Source organism: Sinocyclocheilus grahami, unplaced genomic scaffold (genome assembly GCF_001515645.1).
Source record: "Sinocyclocheilus grahami isolate Dianchi unplaced genomic scaffold, SAMN03320097.WGS_v1.1 scaffold16881.1, whole genome shotgun sequence".
In the NCBI taxonomy this organism is placed as follows: domain Eukaryota; kingdom Metazoa; phylum Chordata; class Actinopteri; order Cypriniformes; family Cyprinidae; genus Sinocyclocheilus; species Sinocyclocheilus grahami.
In genome coordinates this window covers 1-300 of record NW_015516327.1, presented here as the reverse complement: position 1 = coordinate 300, position 300 = coordinate 1, and the positions used below count along the sequence as shown (strand labels likewise).

At 42.0% G+C, this 300-nt stretch overlaps 1 protein-coding gene across 1 annotated transcript in view; it reads right to left on the bottom strand.

Annotated features, from left to right (window-relative positions):
* Positions 1 to 178, bottom strand: part of LOC107579371 (sorting nexin-27-like) — a gene marked incomplete at its 3' end in the record, with an annotated part of 2,300 nt that extends 2,122 nt beyond the window's left edge. Inside the window, exon 1 of the mRNA XM_016265204.1 lies at positions 174 to 178. Within this exon, the coding sequence (XP_016120690.1) occupies positions 174 to 178 (5 nt within the window). The remainder of the gene's footprint in view (positions 1 to 173) is intronic.
* Positions 179 to 300: the final 122 nt, after the last annotated feature.

Below are 300 nucleotides of genomic sequence, written 5' to 3'. Positions count from 1 at the left end.
TTTGGTAAGCCTTTCTCTACAAGCTTGCGAAAAAATGAGCGCGTCAGATTTCTCTCCCCCCGTGATGTAGAAAGGGGATCATATAATAATATTTACACCCCTTAATCTGCAAGTATTCACCCATGTCACCGCCATTGTGTTTTCACAAGCGACAACGGTGTACCAATTCTAACGCCATGGCGAAAGTTTGAACAGATTATGCTAACTGTTCTGTCTTTGACTGCACTGACAGGCACAGAATACTATTTAGAGTCCCAGGCTCAGAGAAGACAAGAGAGCTGTGGATTTATTGATTTATTT